At 34.0% G+C, this 18,652-nt stretch overlaps 1 protein-coding gene across 1 annotated transcript in view; it reads left to right on the top strand.

Annotated features, from left to right (window-relative positions):
- Positions 1-18,652, top strand: part of utrn (utrophin) — a 341,497-nt gene that overhangs the window by 205,035 nt on the left and 117,810 nt on the right. Inside the window, 2 exon segments of the mRNA XM_073822647.1 lie at positions 6,249-6,421; positions 9,844-10,000. Of these exon segments, the coding sequence (XP_073678748.1) occupies positions 6,249-6,421; positions 9,844-10,000 (330 nt within the window).

Genomic DNA, 18,652 nt, shown 5'->3' with positions numbered 1-18,652 from the left:
TTTTGTTTTTAGGTTTTGTTGAATAAAAGCTCAGAAGAACAACATTTATCTGAAAAAGAAATACTTTGTAACATTTTAAATGACTTTATCATCATTTTGGTCAATTTAAAGCATCTCTGCTAAATAATAATAAAAAATATAATTTCTTTGTCAAAAAATGTGTGTGTGTGTATGTATGTATGTGTGTGTGTATATATACACACACACACACACACACACACACACACATACATACATAAAAATAAGCTTTTGAATGTTACAAAAGCTTTTTTTTTTTCATATAAATGCTGATATTTGGCTCTTTCTATTCATAAAAAAAATCCTGAAAAAAAAAACTCAATTGTTTAAATTTTAATAATAATAATAAGTGTTTCTTGAACAGCAAATCAGCATATTAAATTTTTTTCTGAAGGATCATGTGACACTGAAGACTGCAATAATGATGCTGAAAATTCAGTTTTGATCACAGGAATAAGTTGCATTTTAAAATATATTCAAATAGAAAACAATCATTTTAAATAATAAAAATATTTCGCATGTTTACTGCTATTGCTGTATTTTGAATCAAATAAATTCAGGCTTGGTGAGCAGAAGACACTTAAAAACATTAAAAATCTTACTGTTCAAAAACTTTTGACTGGTAATGTATAGTATTTTTTTTTCTTTACAATTCATTTTTTGCATAATATATTTGTACCATATCTGATATCAGAACACTCTGTCTAGGATGCTGCAAGTTTTGATGTTTTTCCTCCAGGTTGCCATGTAACAACACCTTTTTTTTCTTCACATTTTTGTTATTGGGACAGTTCATTGTACGTGGCAAACCGTTTCATCTGGTATATATTGCTGCGAGTGGCACAATTACCACTAAATCATTTTTTTAATAATAAAAAAGACACTATTTCCTGACCTGTAAAGAAAGTCCCATAAGGCCTGATCCGTGAACTCTCCCAATTTTGTCCTCAATCAAGACACTTAAGCTCAGTTCGCTGGAGGGGACGGTGCGGCAGTAAGTGTACTGTTAGTCACTTTGGATAAAAGTGTCTGCTATCTGTGCAATAACTACTTCCAGAAAAGAGAGGCTTTCAGAGTGCTCTCAGTTTGGAGAGCATCTCCCACCTGTGAGAGTGTGTGTGTGTGTGTGTGTGTGTGTGTGTGTTAGTCGATGAGGATGCTTCCATCAACAAACAAGGAAAGGTCAAACATGAAAATGTCACGTTTTTTTTTTTTTTTTTTTTTTTTCCCCTTTCTTTTAACCTGTGTCTCCCTGTCTCTCTCTCTCTCTCTCTTATGGGTTTGTGGGTAAGTCTGGTTAAATTGGAGCATGCTGAACGACAGCTCTGGGGAGTCTTTATGATCGAGAAGCAATTATTTAACTTTATTAACGAGAAAAGCTTTTTTATTGCCTCGTTTAATAGGTCAGACTGCCAGATGAGGGAGTTTAGGAGTGTGTGTGGGGCTCGTGCTTGAATTGATCACAGTTAAATATTTCATTAAGAACTATAACAGATGAACAGCAGAAATTCGACTTTAAGAGCGCAGACACGCCGCTGCATGCTCAAGGTGCAGACTAGTGGTTCTGTGCATGCATGTGTATGAGTTTTTATTTTATTTATTTATTTTTTTTTTTTAATTAAACACATGCATTACCTAAACCATAATGTCAACAGACAGTTTGATGCAAATTGCAGTCCTATAACCTTCCGGAATGGCAAGCTCTGATCTGATTGGTTGAAAAATATTCCTAAAATAGTCCTATTTATTGCGTACCAGGCAGCATCATTTGAATAAGATATAGTTGCTGGATTTTCCAAAGTTTGTGAGGTTCGTGAAGTTTTTGTTTGTTTGTTTTTTGATTTGTTTTTGTTTACTGACCCTTTTGTTGTTTTGTTTAGACATTGTTTTGTCTAACCATTGACTTTTTTTTTTTTTTTTTTAGAGATTTTTTGTTGTTGTTTACTGACCGTTTTTGTGAGGTTTTTTAATTTAATTTTGATTTTATATTATTATTTATATTTTGTTTTCACTTTTGTTGTTTTGTTTAGACATTTTGTCCAACCATTGACTCTTTTTTTAGAATTTTTTTTGGAGAAGTTTTTTTTTTTTTTTTGTTCACCGATAGTTGATATTTGAGAAATGATGTTTGTTTATTTTTTGTTTGTTTTTTTCTGTGCTGTTTTTTATATACAGTTTTGTTTTGTTCACTGACAGTTTTGTTGTTTTGTTTAGACATTCCGATTTTTTTTTTTCATTGTTTACCGACAGTTTTTGTGATTTTTTTTATTTATTTATTTATTTTTTTATTTTTTTATTTTTTTCACTTATAATTGTGAATATGTTTTTTATGTGATATATGTGATATGTTTTTTTGTTTTGTTTTGTTTACAGATTTTTGTTGTTTGAGAAATTTGCTTTGTTTAATTTTAGTTTAGTTATTTGTTTACTAACAGTGTTATTGTTTGAGACATTGTTTTTTGTGTTTACTTTTTTGTTTTGATGTATAAGACATTGTTTTGTTTTGTTTGTTTTATGTATTTGTTTCGTTTTTTGTTCACTGACAGTTTTGTTGTTTTGTTTAGACATTCCGATTTTTTTTTTACTGACAGTTGTTGGTTAGATTTTTTTTTTCACTGAAGAGTAAAATTAGGTTTTTTTTGGTTTTGTTGTTGTTTACTTGTTCATTTATTTACTGACACTTTTACAGTTTTTGTTTGTTTGAGACATTGATTTGTTTGTTTTTTATGTATATGTTTAATGTTCACTGACAGTCAGATTTGTTTTTTTAGTTTATTGAATTTATATTTTTATATTTTTAAAAAAATATATTATATATTTTATATTTGTTTATATTTTTCAGTTCTTTGTTTTGTTTAATTTTAGTTTATTTGTTTGCTGACAATTTTATTGTTTAAGACATTTTGTTGTTTTCTTTTTTGTTCTGTTCACTGTCGGTTTTGTTGTATGAGACAATGTTTTGTTTGTTGTTTTCTTTATATATTTATTTTGTTTTATGTTCACTGACAGTTTTGTTGTTTTCTTTAGACAGTCAGATTTTTTGTTTTTGTTTACTGACAGTTTTTTGTGAGATTATTTTTGTTTTGTTTTATTTTTAGTTTTCACTGAAAGGTGAATTTTTATTTTTATTTTTTATTGATAGTTGATATGTGTTGTTTGATAAATTATTTGTGTTGTTTACTTTTAGTTTATGTATTTGTTAATTTGTTTACTAAGAGTTTTATTAAGACATTTATTTGTTTGTTTTCTTTTTTGTTCTGTTCACTGTCAGTTTTGTTGTATGAGACATTCTGTTTTGTTTGTTTTCTTTATGTATTTTGTTATGTTCACTGACAGTTTTGTTTAGACAGTCAGATTTGTATTTATTATTATTTTTTATTTACTGATAGGTGATGTGTTTTTTGTTTTTTGTTTACTGATAGTTTATATTTGTTGAGAAATTCTTGGTATTGTTTATTTTTAGTTTATTTGTTCGTTTGTTTACTGACAGTTTTATTGTTTGTTGTTTTATTTTTTGTTCTGTTCACTCTGTTTTGTTGTGAGACATTCTGTTTTGTTTTTGTTTTATGTTCACTGACAGTTTTGTTTAGACAGTCTGATATTTTTTTTAGTGACACTTTTTTTTTTTTTTTTCTTCACTGATTTGTTTTCAATTCTTTGTTTTGTTTAAATTTAGTTTGTTTGTTTACTGACAATTTTATTGTTTGAGACATTGTTATCTTTTTTGTTCTGGTTTTGCTTTGTTTTTTGTTGTTGTTTTTTTTTCTTTACTGATAGGTGACATGTTTTTTGTTTTGTTTTGTTTACTGATAGCTGAAATTTGTTTGAGAAATTCTTTGTTTTGTTTACTTTTAGTTTATTTATTTGCTTGTTTGTTTACTGGCAGTTTTTTTCCCCTTTGAGACATTTTGTTTGTTGTTTTCTTTTTTGTTCTGTTCACTGTCAGTTTTGTGTGAGACATTGTTTTGTTTTTTATTTATGCATTTTGTTTACTGACCGTTTTGTTTAGACAGTCTGATTTTTGTTGTTGTTTACATTTGATGTTTGATAAATTCTTTGTTGTTTTTTTTTTGTTTACTGACAGTTTTATTGTTTGAGATATTGTTTTGTTTGTTGTTTTCTCTTTTGTTCTGTTCACTGACAGTTTTGTTGTTTAAGACATTTTTTTAATGCATTTGTTTTGTTTTATGTTTACTGAAAGTTTTGTAGTTTGAGACGGTGCTTTTTTATTTTTATTATTTTTGTTTGTTTGTTTTGTCCACAGGCAGTTCTGCTGTATGAGACATTGTTTTGTTGTTGTTTTGTTTTTTCTTTTGTTCTCTGTTCTCTGTTTTCGTATGTCAGTCAGACAGCAGTAGTCAGTGCTTTTGTCTTTCTCATTGAATTCTGTTGGGACCTTCAACATAATATTTGCATAATACCTTATTTCATCTCTGTGCTTTCTGATGTGTTTCAGCAGCATAGAGTTAACGCTGTTGTGTATGTTCATTGGTATTCTGTTATATATTCTTTAAAGGAGTGACAGAGAGAGAGAGTTTAAGTCACAGAGAGCACTTTGCAAATGAACTGGAAAAGACCCAAACCTCCTTCTACTGTCCTCTGCATGTCTCAATCTCTCCAAACAAGCTTTATTAACATGCATTATCAAAACAAATGGCAATTTTAAACTATATATAAGTTTAAAAAAAGTCTTGCAATGTTTTTTTTTTTTTTTTACATAATGAATAAAACTGAGAAAAATCCCATAGACTTACATTGACGGAATGTTCAAATGATCAACACTATTCAAACTCATTCAAATCATGTTGTAAACATGCTAGCAACATGCTAGTCATGCCAGAATCTATCTATCTATCTATCTATCTATCTATCTATCTATCTATCTATCTATCTATCTCAGACTGAAAACCATAAAACTTAATCAACATTAAAAAAAAAAAAAATTGTTTTATCTAGTTAGTTTTATTATCAGTTTTGAAAACAGTTGTGATGCCAAATATTTTTTGGAAACCATGATTCTTTTTTCTTTTTTTTCTTTTTTTTTAGGATTCTTTGATGAATACAAAATTTAAAAGAACAGCATTTATACAAAATATATATTTTTTGTAAAGTCTTTGCTTTATCACTTTTCTTTTGCTTAATCACTTTTTATCAGTTTAACACATCCTTGCTTTAATAAAAGTATTAATTTCTTAAAAAAAAGGAATAAAAATGTACTGACCCCAAACTTTTGAACAGTATCATATATTGTTAGAAAAGATATATATTTTAAATAAATGCTTTTATTCATCAAAGAATCCTGAAAAAAGTATCACAGGTTTTAAGTAAAATATTAAGCAGCACAACTGTTTCCAACACTGATAATAAATCAGCATTTGATTGGTTTCCGAAGGATCATGTGACGTTAAAGACTAAAATAGTGATGCTGAAAATCCAGCTTTGCGTTACAAGAATAAATTAGATTAATTAATTAGAAAAACACTATTTTACATTGTAATAATATTTCACAATTTTTTCCTGTATTTTTGAACAAATAAACAGTCTTGATGAGCATAAGAAACTTTTTTAAAAACATAAAAAATCCTCAACTTTTGAACGGCAGTGTAGATAAGTCTGTCAGTGTATTCTGACAGAAAGAACCAAATAGAAACTGCGCAAGTGGTGTGATTGAATCAATGTTGATGTATCATAAATATCTAGAGTGACATTAGATAGGAAATCCTGACAGAAAATCATGCCGTGTGCTGTGATGCTGTGCATTTCACTAGTAAACTTTAAAGGCAGTTTAGATTAATTTGGTTTTAAACATGATGCAGGTTCTGATAAATAGTTTTCATCACAGATGTATGATATAAAGTGTGGTGCTGTGATATATAAGAAATAAAAACTGAAAAGCACAAATAAAAAATGAAACCTAACCACCATGAAACTAAAACCAAACTCAAAATAGTGACAACAACTTGATGGTCTAGATTGTGTGCTCATTGTTATCATGAGTCTTTTCACACAATGTGATTAATCTTCAGTTCGAAATGTGCTGTGTGTGTATATAGTGATGTTCGGTTTCAGACTGACAGCTTTAATTGTCTGTTTTCCTCTCAGAGGAGGTGTGGAGACGTCTCTGTCTGTCTTTGTTGATTTATTTATCTTTCCCTTTAACGAATCCACATAATGAAGGTGGTAACAGTGCAATTAAAGCAATCTCTGTCTGTCTCTCTGTGTGTGTGTAGGACATTCAGGCGGAGATCGAGGCTCATAATGATGTCTTCAGGAGTGTGGAGGGGAATAAGATGAAGATGGTGAAGGCTCTGGGGAGCTCAGAGGAAGCTGTTTTCCTCCAACAGAGACTGGACGACATGAACCAGCGCTGGAACGACCTGAAGGCCAAATCAGCCAATATACGGTCAGTCACACTCACACTCACACTCACACACACACACACACACACACACACACACACACACACACACACACACACACACACACACACACACACACACACACACACACACACACACGATAATGTTAAAGGGGTCATCGGATGCCCATTTTCCACAAGTTCATATGATTCTTTAGGGTCTTAATGAAAAGTCTCTAATATACTTTGGTTAAAAATTCCCAATAGTAGTCTAAACACACCCTTTTATCTTGTCAAAATCAGCTCTGCAAAATATCAGCTAATTTTAAGACATGGCCCCTTTAAATGCCACCAAGCTCTGCTCGCCCCGCCCCTCTCTGCTGAGGGATTACGAGATGTAATGTTTACTTTAGCAACATTTAGCTGCATTTAGTTGCATGTAGCTGCGTTTATATGCGAAACTTGCCAACAAGCACATTATTAAGAAAGGCCATTTACAAATGCGTAAAAAAACCCTTCTACTCACTTCTGCTGTGGGTGAAGCTGCATCAGGAACGATTCACACGAACATAGACGCATATGTAGATCGGGATCGGCGCCTTCCATTTAAAAACGAAAGTAAGGTTAAACCTCTGCGTCTTCAGCGGCTCAGATGTCGGGAGTAAATGACTACTGCTATGTTCATTATTACATCCAACAACAGAATACCTCAATCGCTCAATTAGAGTCTTCCTCTGCACCTGAGTCACACAATGGCGATCGTATTCAGACTGTTTGAGAGCGGGTCTAAGGTAAAACGCTAATGTCAATCAACTGTGTGTCATCACAACGACAACAAGCGTTCAAGAATAGAATGATGTGATTTTAAAAAGGGGATATTACTTTTAAAGATTAAAAAAATGCCACTGGGTGGATTTTTATCATTGTAGGGTGGTTGTGTACACAAACTACCAACACACATTAATGTTCAAACAACATGTAAAAGTTAGTTTTGCACCAATGACTCCTTTTAAGTCAATTGAAAATCATCAGACATGAGTCACTAGTAAGGACAGATGGAGCCAATCTGTTGTCAATCTGAGCAGCTTTGTGTGTTGCATAGTTGTTGTTGTTGTGTGTGTACCATTTCAAATGGCAAAACAGACCAACAGGAGACTGTGACTGTGTGTGTGTATGTGTGTGAGAGAGAGGAAAACAGTGTAATTGTGTTCTAATCTAATTAGGCACTAATTAGTGAACATGTGTAATTATAAGTCTTGCTGATACGTCCATTAACACACACCCCAGTGCTTTTTTTTCAGAGGAGCATGTTTCTAATTTGAAAAAAATAGCACATTAGGGTGAGACACTGAAGGTGAATAGAGGAAAAAAGTTTATCACCTTGCTTACTCAGTTGATTGATTACGTTGATAATTGCAAACATTTTTTGTATTACAAGTTTTCCAAAATGTTAGGTTTTAATATGCAAACGAGGCATTGTTTAATGAAATATGCACTAATTTGCATACATTTCTAGTACAAAAATCTAAACACTGGATGAAGTCAGTTTCAAAATTCTTGTTTAATTCAAAATTTAAGTCAAATGTTTTTACAGAAGGAATTTTGAACAGACAGAAAACAATGTATTTGTTACAGTTTTTTGGGGAATAAAATGTACAAAATCAATCAAATTAATTATGAACAAATCCCTGTATAAAAACCTTCAGGATATAGAAAATAATAAAAATGTCAAGTTTGGTTTGTATAAGTGCAACTGAAGTGGAGATTTATGGCTCAGTGTACGTAGGAGAAAAAAACTCATTTTGAGAAAACAGCCTTTAAAAATATGGATTGTAATTTAAATTTATTGACACAAATAGATAAAGTGCTATAAAAGAAACACTTAACTGTCTTTTGGATGTTTTCTTTCCACTAGTCTGAAAAAACACTTTATGAAAAAAAAAAAAAAATGAAAAACTTGACAGGTGCGTCTTAAGAAATGTTAAAGATATCAACTGTTGTGTTTTCCCTTAATAAAAGGATACAATGGGACATTTAACAAGCAAAATGATTAATTAGAATACAAAATCTACACTGTTTTTAAGTATTTTTGCTTCAAACTGTAATTAATAATTCTCATTATTTGTAGGCCTGCTTTAAACTGTATAAACTATATTGGCATTGTCTGTTTATTGCAGTTATTACATACACTACCACTCAAAAGTTTGGGATCGGTAAGACTTTTAATGTTTTTTAAGAATTCTCTTATGTTCATCAAGGAAAAAAAACAGTAATATTGCAAAATGTTATTTGTTCCTGTGATGCAAAGCTGAATTTTCATCAGCTGTTACTCCAGTCACAATTTTTTTTTTTGGGTCATGTGATTTTTTTTTTTTTCAGGATTCTTTGATGAATAACAAGTTAAAAAGAACAGCATTTATTCAAAAGATAAATATTTTCTAACAATGGATATCTATGCTATCACTTTTTATCAATCTAACACAGTCTTTGTGAATAGAAGTATTATTTTCCTTCACAAAAAGAAAGAATAAAAATTTACTGACCCCAAACTTTTGAACAGTAGTGTATATTTTTAGAAAACCTTGTTATTTTAAATAAATGCTGTTATTTTTAATCTTTTATTGATCAAATATCACAGGTTCCAAATAATTTTCATATTTCCAGCACTGCTAATAAATTAACATATTTGAATGATTTTTTTAAGGATCATGTGACACTAAAGAGCGATGATGCTGAAAATGTAACTTTTATTACAGATATAAATTAAATTTAAATATATATTAATATAGAAAAAAAAAACATTGTTTTACATAATGTAATATTTCACTATATTATTTTTTTCTGTATTTTTGATCAAATTAACAGGCTTGATGAGCGTAAAAACTTATTTAAAAAACATTACAAATCTAACTAATCCCAAACTTTTGAACGGTAGTGTATAAATGTATAATATTATAACTAGACTGGGACTCTTATTTTGAAACGTCTATACTTTATTATTGCTGGCTGCTCATTCAAACAGATGAGCGAGATCATATATGCACTCTTACAACTATCTGCAACATATTACAGTATAAACACCATAAAGTAAACATTGTCGTAATTCATCAACAGTAGATCATAAGTAGTCTATTGACATAGATACAAACTAATGCTCTAAAACAGTGAGCCTGGAGAATGCACAAGATTTGTGATGCATTTTTACTTTGAAACATGCAGCGCTCATATTTATTTCATGAAATCATAGCCTTTTTTAGGCTTAAGTTTAAAAATCACTTTAGGCTGTATCACGATTTCTTTTTTCCATTGCCATGTTTAAGACCTCTTAAAATGGTCATTAAAATGTTTATATGATTTAAAATATATAAGACATTTTTTTTTTTTTATTCACACACTTGATTCTTAATAACATCTTCATTAGTATTTAGATTTGTGTTATCTGAATAAGTATGTGAATGTGTGTGCAGAGCTCATCTGGAGGCCAGTGCTGAGCGCTGGAACCGGCTTCTGTCAGTCCTGGAGGAACTGGGTCGCTGGATCAGTGTGAAGGATGAGGAACTCAACAAACAGATGCCCATCGGAGGAGACGTGCCCACAGTACTGCAGCAGCAGACTCACTGCACGGTCAGTCTCACCGCTGTCTTCCCTCATCACAACTCTTGTGTCTATTTCATTTCATCTCGTCTCATCTCTCTTTGTTGTCTCCTGTCTTGTCTCATCTCGTCTCATCTCTCTTTGTTGTCTCCTGTCTCGTCTCATCTCATTTTTTTTTACCTTTCTTTCTCAAATCTATATCTTATAATTGTCTTGTCTCCTCTTTTAATCTCGTCTCATTGCTGTTTTCTCGTTGTCTCTTCACTTCTCTCATTTAATGTCGTCTTCTGTCTCTTCTGAACTTGTCTCCTCTCTCATATCTCATCTTGTACCTTTTTCTCATCTGTGTCTTCTTGTTGTTTATTATCCTCTTTCATCTCATCTCGTCTCATCTCTCTTTGTTGTCTCCTGTCTCGTCTCATCTAATTTTTTTTTACCTTTCTTTCTCAAATCTATATCTTATAATTGTCTTGTCTCCTCTTTTAATCTCGTCTCATTGCTGTTTTCTCGTTGTCTCTTCACTTCTCTCATTTAATGTCGTCTTCTGTCTCTTCTGAACTTGTCTCCTCTCTCTCATATCTCATCTTGTACCTTTTTTCATCTTTGTCTTCTTGTTGTGTCTTATCCTCTTTCATCTCATCTCGTCCCATCTCTCTTTGTTGTCTCCTGTCTAGTCTCATCTCATTTTTTACCTTTCTTTATTAAACCTATATCTTCTAATTGTCTTGTGTCCTCTTCGAATCTCGTCTCATTGCTGTTTTCTCATTGTCTCGTCACTTCTCTCATTTAATGTCTTCTTTTCTGTCAATTCTGAACTTGTCTCCTCTCTCATATCTCATTTTGAACCTTTTTCTCATCTTTGTCTTCTTGTTGTTTCTTCTCATCTCTCTTTGTTGTCTCCTTTCTCGCCTCATCTAATTTTTTTACCTTTCTTTCTCAAACCTATATCTTCTAATTGTCTTGTCTCCTCTTTAAATCTTGTCTCATTGCTGTTTTCTCATTGTCTCGTCACTTCTCTCATTTAATGTCTTCTCTTCTGTCTCATGTCATTTTGTACCTTTTTCTCATCTTTGTCTTCTTGTTTCTAATCCTCTTTCATCTCATCTCGTCTCATCTCTCTTTGTTGTCTCCTGTCTCGTCTCATCTCATTTTTTTACCTCTCTTTCTCAAACCTATATCTTCTAATTGTCTTGTCTCCTCTTTAAATCTCGTCTCATTGCTGTTTTCTCATTGTCTCTTCACTTCTCTCATTTAATGTCTTCTTTTCTGTCTCTTCTGAACTTGTCCCCTCTCTCATATCTCTTTTTGTACCTTTTTCTCATATTTGTCTTGTTGTTTCTATCCTCTTTCATCTCATCTCATCTCTTCTCTTCTCATCTCTCTTTGTTGTCTCCTGTCTCGTCTCATCTCATTTTTTACCTCTCTTTCTCAAACCTATATATTCTAATTGTCTTGTCTCCTCTTTAAATGTCGTCTCATTGCTGTTTTCTCATTGTCTCGTCACTTCTCATATTTAATGTCTTCTCTTGTGTCTCTTCTGAACTTGTCTTCTCTTTCTCATCTCATCTTGTACCTTTTTCTCATCTTTGTCTTGTTGTTGTTTCTTCTCCACTTTCATCTCATCTCTCTTTGTTGTCTCCTGTCTCGTCTCATCTAATTTTTTTTTACCTTTCTTTCTCAAACCTCATTTAATGTCTTCTCCTCTTATCTCCTCTGTCTCTTCTGAACTTGTCTCCTCTCTCATCTCATCTTGTACCTTTTTCTCATCTTGTCTTCTTTCTTCTCCTCTATCGTCTCATCATCTCATCTGTATTTTCTTGTCTCCAGTCTTGTCTTGTCTCATTTTCTACATTTCTCTCTATTATCTTTCGTCTCTCATCTTGTCTCTTTCATTAAATATTGTCTCAACACTTGTCTCATCTCACCTCATTTTTTACCTTTTTTCCTATCTTTCTCTTTTCTGATTTCATCTGTTCTCCTCTCATCTTGTCTTATCTTATCTGTCTCTTCTCAACTTTTCTCCTCTCCTCTTTCATCTCATCTTCTTATCTGTATTTTCTTGTCTCCAGTCTTGTCTCATTTTGTACCTTTCTTGTCTCATCACTTTCTTTTCAACTTGTCTGCTCTCTCAGTCTATCTCTTCTGAAGCTGTATCACCCTTCTTGGCTTTCTCTTCTCATTGTCTTTTCTTCTTTCATCTCCTCTTCTCATCCGTTCTTGTCTGTTTCTAGTCTCCTGTCTTGTCTTGTCTCATTTTGTACCTTACTTGTCTCATCACTTTCTTTTCAACTTGTCTGTCTCAGTCTGTCTCTTCTAAACCTGTATCACCTCTTGTGCATTTTTCTTGGCTTTCTCTTCTCATTGTCTTTTCTCATCTTTCATTTTGTTTTCTCATCTGTTTTCTTGTCTCCTGTCTTGTCTCATTTTTGTACCTTTCTCTCTACTATCTTTTGCCTCTCGTCTTGTCTCTTTCATTAAATATTGTCTCAGCACAATTTTTAACTTGTCTGCTTGTCTTATCTCACCAAATTTTTACCTTTTTTCCTTATCTTTCTCTTCCCATTGTCTCGTCACTTCTCTGATTTTATCTATCTATGTCTTTTCTCCTTTCATCTCATCTTCTCACCTGTTCTTGTCTCATGTCTTGTCTAATTTGTGTTTCTTTCTTGTCTCATCACTCTCTTTTCAACTTCTCTGCTCTCTACATCTGTCTCTCATGAACTTGTATCACTTGTATGTACCCTTTCTTGGCTTTCTCTTCTCATTGTCTTTTCTCCTTTCATCTCATCTTCTCACCTGTTCTTGTCTCATGTCTTGTCTCGTCTCATTTTTGTGTCTGTCTTGTCTCATCACTCTCTTTTTAACTTCTCTGCTCTCTACAACTGTCTCTTCTGAACCTGTGTCACCTTATCTTGAACATTTTTCTTGGCTTTCTCTTCTCATGGTCTTTTCTCACCTTTCATCATCTTCTCATCAGTTTTCTTGTCACACCACTTGAAATCTGTCACTTTCCACCCACAAATAAACGTCATCACTGTTTTTCAAACACCGAATTGGACTATACCTTTTTCTTGACTTTCTCTTCTTATTGTCTTTTCTTCTCTTTTATCTCATCTTCTCTTCTGTTTTCTTGTCTCCCATCTTGTCTCATTTTGTACCTTTTAATCATCTTGTCTTTTCTTGTATTTCCCTTTTCTCAGTGTCTTGTCACCTTGTCTCATGTCATCTTGTTTTATACCTTTCAATTCAATTCAAACCAAACAGCTTTATTGGCATGACAAAAACACATTTAGCATTTGCCAAAGCATTCATAGGGATAGAGAACACAAACAACAGAAAACAATTTGAAACAACAGATCAATTGAAATAAAATTTTAACATGTAATATTGAAAGAATGGCATTAGAACAAGGAAAATATACTATTCTCGTCGTCTTTTTCATTTCACACTCTTTTCAGTTTGTTTGCTTGCTTGTCTCATCTATTTTTTATACCTTTTTCTCTAATATACTTTTTCCTCTTATTGTCTGAAACTTTCTGCTTTCTGTCTGCTGTCTGCTTTTCCGTCTCATTTCGCCTCATTTTTGTTTTACTTTTTTCTCTCATATCTTTCTCCTCGTCTCATTTTCACATTGCATCTTGTCTCATCTGTCTCTTCTGAACTTGTCTCCTCTCGTCATCTAGGCTCATCTCATCTCAAGGTTTCTTCTTCGTCATCTCTTGTCTCTTCTCGTCTCATTTTTCATTTAATCTCATCACTATCTTTTTTAACTTGTCTGTTTGCTTGCCTCATCTTTTTTAAACATTTTTCTCTGATATCTCTTCCCAATGTCTCTTCTTCTCTCTCATGTCATCTTGTCTCCTCCCTCATCTCATTTTGTACCTGCTCTCTTCTTATTGTCTTCTTTCATCTCATCTTTGTCCCATGTTTGTCTCATCTTGTCTTCTATATCTTGTCTTCTTTCTTGTGTCCTAATCATCTTATTTTGAATGCTCTCCATGCTCATCTTAATTCATCTGCTGTCTCTCGTTTGTTTCTCATCTCATCTTGTCTCATTTCCCCTTATTTAATCTCTGTATCATGATGTCTCTTTCTTTGCCTCTCCATTCATGTGTTATATCATGTCCTCTGTCCTCACATTGACTTTCTAGTTTCTAGTCTCATTTTGTTTAATCTTCTTTTCTTTTCCTGTGTCCTCTCCTCTCTCTTCTGTGGTCTCATCTCTGGTCTCATTTTGTCCCTCTTTGTTCCTCTCCTTTTCATCCTATCATCTTCAACACATTTTCTTCTCCCCTCCGTTCTCCAGCATTTTGCTGTCTCGTCAGATTTTCCTGCAGGGAAAATTAGTGTGTTTGTGCTACTCAACTAAATGGTCATATTAGGCCGTTATATTCTGATCATGTGCCACAAACAAATGTCAGAAATGTGTCATTAACCGTCTGTGTGATAATGACAGTAATCAAGCTAATAGCATGCCTGAGCTGAACAATCAAGAGTGTTTACACTCTCACCTTTACCCGCAAACATTTTTAATCAGTGTTTGACTGTCCAGGGATCACATATAATGTCTTTAAATGTTTATATCCAGATATGCGTCTCATAATTAAGAGCTTTTTAAGAATGTTTCTGTTTGAGGCTTTCGATTAGTTTCTTTCTGCGGTATGATCCAGGAATACCTACAGCGCCGAGAACACACCAGACGAACCACCGCAGGGAATTATGGGAAGGTGGCAAGAAGGTTGAAACCGTAATGAGTCTGTGACAGTTTGGTTATGCTGGCTCTCTCTCTTCCTCTCTTTCTCAGACAGTTTGACTAATGATTCTCTGGAGCGAAGAGAAAGATTGCCCCCCATTTTGACTTTCTTCTTCTCTCTTTCTCTCTCTCTCTCCACACACCTCATCTTTTTCTTGGGCTCTTATAATAGATTGTCTTTGAGTCGGCTGCCCTGGTAAGAGCTTTAGTTGCGTTGGGTACAAAGCGCCAGGCCTTTTGAACACGTCACGGCTGATTAGTGTGCCGTGCCAACCGGGTGACCAGGATAGAGCGGCCCAGAACACGGGATGGAAGTGAAAATGAATAACTTGTGTGAGGTCTAAGAGACTTAGAGGAGCCGAATACATTGTCTGTCTGAAAACTTCCACCGTTAAAGACACTGAGCCAGTTAAAGAGACACGGAATGACCTTTATTCCAAGATTAATTGAGTGTAATGAGGCCATGAAATGAAATGGAAAAGGTGGCTTTTCCATTTTGAAAAGGTGATTTTATAAAGTACATTTTTGTCTGACTTTGAATATTCAGTTAAGTAAAGCATATAAGTGTTAATTGCATTGTGCCATCTCAAGCTAAATTAATATATTTATTTTATATATTAATAAGCATAATTAGGCTCAGACATAATTGTGCCTTTAAAAAGGTAACAAGCTTGACAGTAACAGGGTTGACACCTTCATAATTTAATTTGACATTTATGGCTTGAAACATCAATTTACAAAAACAATTCATTATTTTATTTAATTTTAATGTAAATTTTATTTTATTTTCAAAATGATAAAAGGGTTCACTGAACTAAAAGCTTTAAATATATGTGACCCTGGACTGCAAAACTTAAGTAGCACAGGTATATTTATAGCCAAAAATACATGGTATGGGTCAAAATTATCGATTTTTTTTTAATGCAGCAAAAATCACTATATCTATATTATATATAGTTATATATATATATTTAGTTGTGTACTTACATTATCCCGACAGTTTCCACGAACTTTCAAATCCGGAGAAATTTATAGTTTAATTCGAAGACACGGCACGTTTCTTTATTTCCGTTTTGTCGCCCGTCTATGGCATCATATAACCTTTGACCCCTCTAGTTTCTCTAACTTCCTGCGGAACCCGGCAGAACCGCCAAATACAAAGGGGAACAGAAGCAAAGAAGAGATGAAGAAGAAAAAGTAGTAGCTAGTCTTGATCGATACTATTATATTTTATATTTATATAGTTTATATTGGTATTTATACCTCAATCAATAACATAGTTATGGACCATAATTATGCTTTGCCTGCACGTTCTGTAAAGCGCAAACGTACGGGTGAAATAAATGACCAGTATTTCATTATGTCAGTATGTCACAGTATGTAAGGGTGTACTCACACTAGACGTTTTAAACCGTGCCCAAAGCCCGGTTCGTTTGACTTGTGTAAGTGCTCCGTGCCGCGCTCGGGCGCGGTTCATTTAGCTGGCCCTATCCCGGCTGAAAGAGGTGGGCCAGAGAGCAGTTCGGTTGGGCTCGGGCGCGGTACGCATAGTGTAAGCGCTAACCGCGTCGGAGCACAAAACAAATACAATTCTGTGTCTACTACTGTCATCATTACGACCACAAATGTATCCTATTATTACCAACACAACACTTTTCAAATAATTTAATTCAGTAAAGTATATTTAAGTTTATAATGGGTCTGGTTCTCTCCTTATTGATGAACAGGAATTGTAGTTTGCCAGTAAGGCTGCAAATACTTTAACTAACGTTCGTATTCTTTCACTCTCCGTAATAATTCTCTGATACATACAAGTGAAAATCAATGAACGGCATATATGAATTATTATTAATTATTAGGTAGAATATTAGAAAAAGTTATTTTCTCCATTATCTCGTACGTAAGTGTGTTTCGGCCGGAGTTTGAGTGCGCGGCCAGCGGGAGTAATCGCACTCAGGCTCGGTTCAAGGCAATTGTGCCTAGTGTGAGTACATCCTAAGTGTAAAGTTAAGCAGTTCTCTGTTAGAGGAGGAGTGCCTCTTCAAACACTATCTACAATAGCTTCTTCCAGTGATACTCAATAAGATTGGTAGGCAAAAAAGACAGTATCTCATCCGTGAACATGATTTGTGAAAACACATTTCCCATCGTTCTACGCTCCGTAATAGCGTCATCAAGCGTCGCCTCTGTTATTGTTTTTAAAAAATGCGACCTCTAGCCGCGAAAAATTACATATTGTGCCTTTAAGTAAAGATTATTTATTATTTTGTAAATTTCCTACCGTAAATGTATCAAAACTTAATTTTCGATTAGTAATATGCATTGCTAAGAACTTCATTTGGACAACTTTACAAGCGATTTTCTCAATGTTTCGATTTTCTTACTATTAAGTAGTTGCTTATTAGCATGCATATTACTAACATATTGGCTGTTAATTGCTACCTCTAAATCACATAGTAATGCCTTATTCTGCATGACCATATTTAAGATCTTTTAATCCTTACCTAAGACCTAAACTTAACAACTGCCTTACTAAATATTAATAAGGACCTAATTATGAGTTTATTGAGGCAGGCATTGTAGTTAAAGGTCCACTGAAGTGCTCTGAAACACGCAGCATTATTCTATGTGGTGACGTGATTTTAACTGAAACAAAAACATATCCCCAAGCCCCGGACACTTCTTTTGAATAGCCAGTAGCATTCCATTTATATCTGATCGGGCCAGAGCCGTTGAGCTCGGTAAAGTCGCATTTGTAAGCTTATGAACGCCACAGACTAATAAATTACCCCCTAGATTCAATATCAAACTCTTGCTAAAACAAAATAGTGATCATTATCATGCTGTGGCTGTGTAGTTTAATACATGCCGACTGTGCGTATAAGTCCGGAGTAGACTATGCATGCTGCTGTGGTTCGCGTGACACAACGTGAAAGACAGACCTCATTTGCCCAATGGAAAGCACATTCACACTGTCTGAATCATTCTTTATCGCCTACATTGCGCACTACATGCCATTCACCAAACAATAACACTGAACAAGTGTCCGATCTTAGCTGCAGATTCAGCGTCTATTTATAGTGTTGGGGGCGGGACGCTACAGACTCTAGAGAGCATTTGATTGGACAGAACGTTTGATGAGAAGCTGAAGTGCACTGTGATATCATCAAAATCGTTGATTCATATTGGTGGAAGTGACGAGACTGTAAGATTTGAATGTCCATATCTTGTAAACGCGAATTTTGACGTTGTTTTGAAGCACACTAGCTTATAGATAACATTAAGGCTAATATATTCATGCTAAAAGCCAAAAAAACTTTCATTTTGATTTCATGGGGACTTTAATAGTTAGTTGATAGTAAGAACTACCCTTTAAATCCAGAGGTCTCGTGAGAGCACAATTTGAATTGTCTCTGCAAGACACTCTGGCATCGAGCAATGATCCACATTACTGCATTACGTAAGCAGTTCTGGGAACCAATCAAATCGGTGTATCTGATGTAGGCGGGCCAGAGGCGAGCTAAGCTGATGACGACAGCGCTGTGACGTCCGGAATCATTTAGTAAACATTGAAAGATGGCTACAGATGAACACCAGTTGTTTGAAACGGCTTTGGCCGCTACAATGAACGAGTTAGACTTGGCTTTTCATATAAAAGAGGAACAGAAAACCGTGCTCGAATCGTTCCTTTGCAAGAAGGACGTTTTTGCTGTTTTGCCGACTGGATACGGCAAGAGTTTAATCTATCAGTTAGCTCCGCTGGATTGTTGTGATTGGTCGTGGCGTTATCCAATTGCGTGCAGTGAGAGTTTCAAACGCATGCTTGGTGCCACCCCTCGAGTTAGGTCCTTTTCATTGCTCGATGCCAGACCTTTAATCTTAATAGATTCCCTGCTGAAAAAAACAGCATATGCTGGTTAGGTATGTTA

The sequence above is a fragment of the Garra rufa genome, chromosome 18, assembly GCF_049309525.1.
Source record: "Garra rufa chromosome 18, GarRuf1.0, whole genome shotgun sequence".
NCBI classification, from domain to species: Eukaryota; Metazoa; Chordata; class Actinopteri; order Cypriniformes; family Cyprinidae; genus Garra; species Garra rufa.
The sequence above is the reverse complement of the archived record's forward strand: the minus strand, read 5'-3'. Positions and strand labels throughout refer to the sequence as shown.